General features: G+C 34.5%; 1 protein-coding gene across 1 annotated transcript in view; it reads left to right on the plus strand.

Annotated features, from left to right (window-relative positions):
• The first annotated feature begins 993 nt into the window (after positions 1–993).
• LOC104523155 (probable E3 ubiquitin-protein ligase HERC4) overlaps positions 994–4,218 on the plus strand; it is a 9,325-nt gene continuing 6,100 nt past the window's right edge. The window contains exons 1-3 of the mRNA XM_010165642.1: positions 994–1,292; positions 3,086–3,253; positions 3,376–3,519. Of these exons, the coding sequence (XP_010163944.1) occupies positions 1,287–1,292; positions 3,086–3,253; positions 3,376–3,519 (318 nt within the window). The 5' untranslated portion in view covers positions 994–1,286. The remainder of the gene's footprint in view (positions 1,293–3,085; positions 3,254–3,375; positions 3,520–4,218) is intronic.

Below are 4,218 nucleotides of genomic sequence, written 5' to 3' on the forward strand. Positions count from 1 at the left end.
TATATATAAAAAAAATTATTAGTTTCTCATTACCTTTTATTCTTTTTCTGTTTTCTGCCTGCTAGATGGAAATGAACTTAGCTTTCAGTGGAGGATAAGGAGACTAACATAACACCAGATGGATAACTTAGTTTCTTAGCACAGTTGATCCAGCTTGTTGTGGAAGTCTCCACACAGTCCCAACCATTTGCATTGGTCTGTCTCAAATTTCAAGAGTGAATTGCTTTTCTTATATCATACCTTATCATAGACCTAAATGATTCTTGAGGCTTTATGATATAGTGGTGGTGTTCTTTTGTATTTTTAAATGTTTACTCATTAAAAATGCTTTGCATTTAATTTGACCTGCTACAGTCATTTGAGAATGAAAATACATAGATAAACACAAATACCATTTATTTAGTGTATGGAAATAAACATTAAAAATGTTTACGTTTTTGCATCCAAATGGTGGTACTTAATGGTCCGTTTTTTAAAGACTGATATATAAGGAGTTGAAAGGCATGGTTGTATTTGGTAGATTAATTAGAATGTTTATGGTTGATATTTATTTCTCAGTAAACGTTCTCCTGGGTGGGGAAACTGTAGATAAGTATTTTTTAATTCTACATCAGAGATGAATAATTCATGCAGACACTAATGCTGCTTTTTCATCTTAATTATTGCTACCTTTGTGCAAATGCTGTCATAGGATGTCAACCATGGATTAACTGAGGTAAGATCGGTTGCAATCTGGTTTCTTTTGTAGAATGTAAGGAAGTCAGAAATATGAATGTCAAGGATTGTCTGATATGTTCTTTTGGGAGTAAAGCTTTAAGTTAGCATGGCTATAATCTGAAAAGATTTTTGCAAAAATATGTAATTCTTTGTATTGAAAATTCAGAGCAGCATTTGAAAACAAGGACTGCTTTTATGATATCTACTAGCCGTAATAAAAGTTCTGAAATTGAAATGTACTAAGTGAGAGTGGTGTTTGTGTGTGTTTTGTGGTGGGTTTTTTGCTGAAGTACTAAACAATTGAAAATCTGCTTAATTTTCCTAAGATGCTTTGGTCCTGCATTGACAATGGGTAAAGACTTCTTTCCCTTTTCAGTAAAACAGATGTATTAAATGAGTACTATTACAATGGCTTCTTTAACCATGATTGTGGCTTTTAAATAAGCAGAGATATGACATGGTGCTTTCCATTCTAGTTAACAGATATTCCTGTTACAATTTGCACATACCCATTTGTATTTGATGCCCAGGCAAAGACAACTCTCCTACAAACAGATGCTGTCATACAGATGCAGGTAAGAACCTCAGGGTTGCTGTTGGTGTTGGTTTTTTGGTTTTTGGGGGTTTTTTTTAACTCTGTGTAAAGTCTTCTCTGTAAGAATGAGGGATCTAGTTTTAATCTCGGGGTATGTACATAGTAGAAGCTAATGGTTTTGTGGGTTTGGAATCTCATTGAAATTAAATTGTTTAATAGCTGCATAAATTTCTAAGGAACTTCTTTTCCTTTCAATAATGAGATGGCTTTTTCAAGGTGTTAAGAACCCATAGTACAGGTGTAAAAAAAACAAAAAACAAACAAAAAAACCCCCACCTAATTAAGCAACTAAATAAAATAACCAACCACCACCCTCATCCAAAAAAGAACCCCACCTTCTGTATGAGCAGACTTTAAATTATATATCTGTAGAACCTGGAGCTGGAAATCAATCTATCTTGTTAGAGGCAGCAGCAAGTTATTTACTTTTATTTTCTTATCTTGATAAGTGGTTTTAGGAGCTAGGTGCTGTTCTTAAGATTTCTAGTATCAGAGAGGCAACATGTTGGCACAATGCAAGTATTTAGTGCACACCTAATTTATCATTTCATCTGTTATACCACCTTCAAAATGCTGCTAGACTCTGAAGTCTGATGGCTGTCTGCAAGGCCATAGAAAATAAGCTTATCTTGCAAATCTGGCATCTACTTGGGAGAGTGGGAGTAGGTTTCCAGATCTTGCAGTTTGCAGCAGTTTTTGGCTCTTCTCCCGTTAAATGTGATTATATGTTTCTCATAATTTTTTTTCACTTCTGCTTTAAACCGAGACTTTTCTAGATAATAGATAATTGATACAAACAGTTCTATATATTGACCCATATCCCTTGTCTAGAGATAGATAACACTAGGCAGCCCTAAAGTAACTGTGAAGATCTTATGTGTTTTCATGATTCTCTAGTAGAACTGAGCCTAGTGTGATGTGGTGAACTATACTTTTGTTCAATGTTTGGATTTTTTTTAATAAATATAATCCATACCTGTTCAGTTGCTGTAAGAGTATAATAAATCATATTCTTAAAAAAGGAAAGGAGGCATGAAGGGAGGCTACTGTAAAAGTAACAGCAGTAAGAGCACCAGCCCTCTCTCCATGTTTATAATGTTTAGCATAATAAAAGTTATTGTTCTCAGTCTGAAATTAAGTGGAAGAGGTAAGTCATGCTCAAATAACGGGCTCATGTAGAAAAATATTAGCTTGCTTTTGTAGTTCATGATAAACAGCTTCTTATGCCTTTAAAAATGTGTATACACAGTTAATACCAACATTTGATGAATTCTGGGAAACGTTGATGTTGAGTGTTTCTATTAACAACATTAAATAGTATTAAAACACAAACTTTCAAGAGTTTTTGCCATATTCGGAACATTTGCAACTGTATTTTGTTTTTGAACAGTTGTAATACAAAAATTATCATGCAGATGAAATAGGTGAACAAATTGCTTTCCATTCTGTGAATTGGTTCTTAATGGATGTTTTCATGCCAGACTTGCTCTTCATTAGATGAAGTGCAGTATTTTTTTTGCTTCCTTCTGTTACCCGAAGTATTTTGTCTGGAATGTCAAAAACTGTGTTCTAAAACTTCCCTGAACATTAGCATTGATGAGGCTAATGGGTAAAGGAAGAATATTTCCTGAAGCAAATTTGGGCAAATTCAGTAGCTCTCTCTCATAATTGCTATTCTCTATTTGTGTCTTTTTAAGACAAGACTGATGGGTATTTAATGTTGAGAGGAATCTTATGTTACCTGCTGACACTTTCACTTTGGTTTCTTTCCAGATGGCTGTTGATCAGGCTCACAGGCAGAATTTGTCTTCTCTCTTTCTGCCAGTATTTGAATCTGTTAACCCATGCCTGATACTAATGGTACGGAGAGACAATATTGTAGGAGATGCCGTGGAAGTCCTAAGGAAAACAAAGAATGTAGACTACAAGAAACCACTCAAGGTATTATCAGTACATATTACTCAGCGTCTTTCACCAATGTGCAAGTAATTGAAAATATTTCTGGACAAATCTGGTTTCACAGTCTGTCTTTAATTCAGTGCTAACTGAATTGTGTGTTTCAGGTTATTTTTGTAGGGGAAGAAGCTGTTGATGCTGGAGGTGTTCGCAAAGAATTTTTTTTGCTCATCATGAGGGAGTTGCTAGATCCCAAATATGGAATGTTCAGGTATTATGAAGAATCCAGACTGATCTGGTTCTCTGATAAGGTAGGGTGTGATCTATAGTAATTAATTTTCATTTAACTTAGAATATTTATATTAATAATGTATGAACATAATAGTTTGTGGTAGTTTTATATCAAAAGAAGAAGCTGAAATAAGTATTCTCAAAAAATGTTTCTTTTTGTCATTTTTAGATCAGAAGGGTTAAAACTCTTCTGTTTTTGCCCATTCCTCACTTGCCAGTTGTCCTGAACCCATACAAGTTTAGTAGGAAGAAGTGCCAGCCAGAGCAAACTGATCCAAGAGCAGAATCAGTAAATCAAGGTGGCAGAGAAAAAGCCTTGAAGTGGCATGTTGAACGGTCTTTCTGTGTTCAGTCACATTTATGGGTCTGTTTCATAGACAGTCATCTGGTCAAACTTCCAAGAAAGTTTTGATTGTTGACATTTTAGTCCTCTTTAAGAGAGAAACACTGACTAGGCTATATCACAAATGCCTGAATGATAACATTTCCACAGTTATGTTTTAAGCTTTGACTGTTAACTCCAAGGGACTCTAGTGAGCTTCTTCTTCCTCCCAAAAATATTTTTTTTAAAAATAGACATATATTTAAGCATTGAATAGTGTGATAGATAGTAAGTCACTGACAAAAACAGAAGCTTACTGCAGTACTCTCAACAGTATGCATCACTTGTAACACAAAATATGTTGTATCTCAGCTTTTATTTTTACCTGGAAAGAGTT

Source organism: Antrostomus carolinensis, unplaced genomic scaffold (genome assembly GCF_000700745.2).
Source record: "Antrostomus carolinensis isolate BGI_N321 unplaced genomic scaffold, ASM70074v2 scaffold41443, whole genome shotgun sequence".
Lineage (NCBI taxonomy): Eukaryota > Metazoa > Chordata > Aves > Caprimulgiformes > Caprimulgidae > Antrostomus > Antrostomus carolinensis.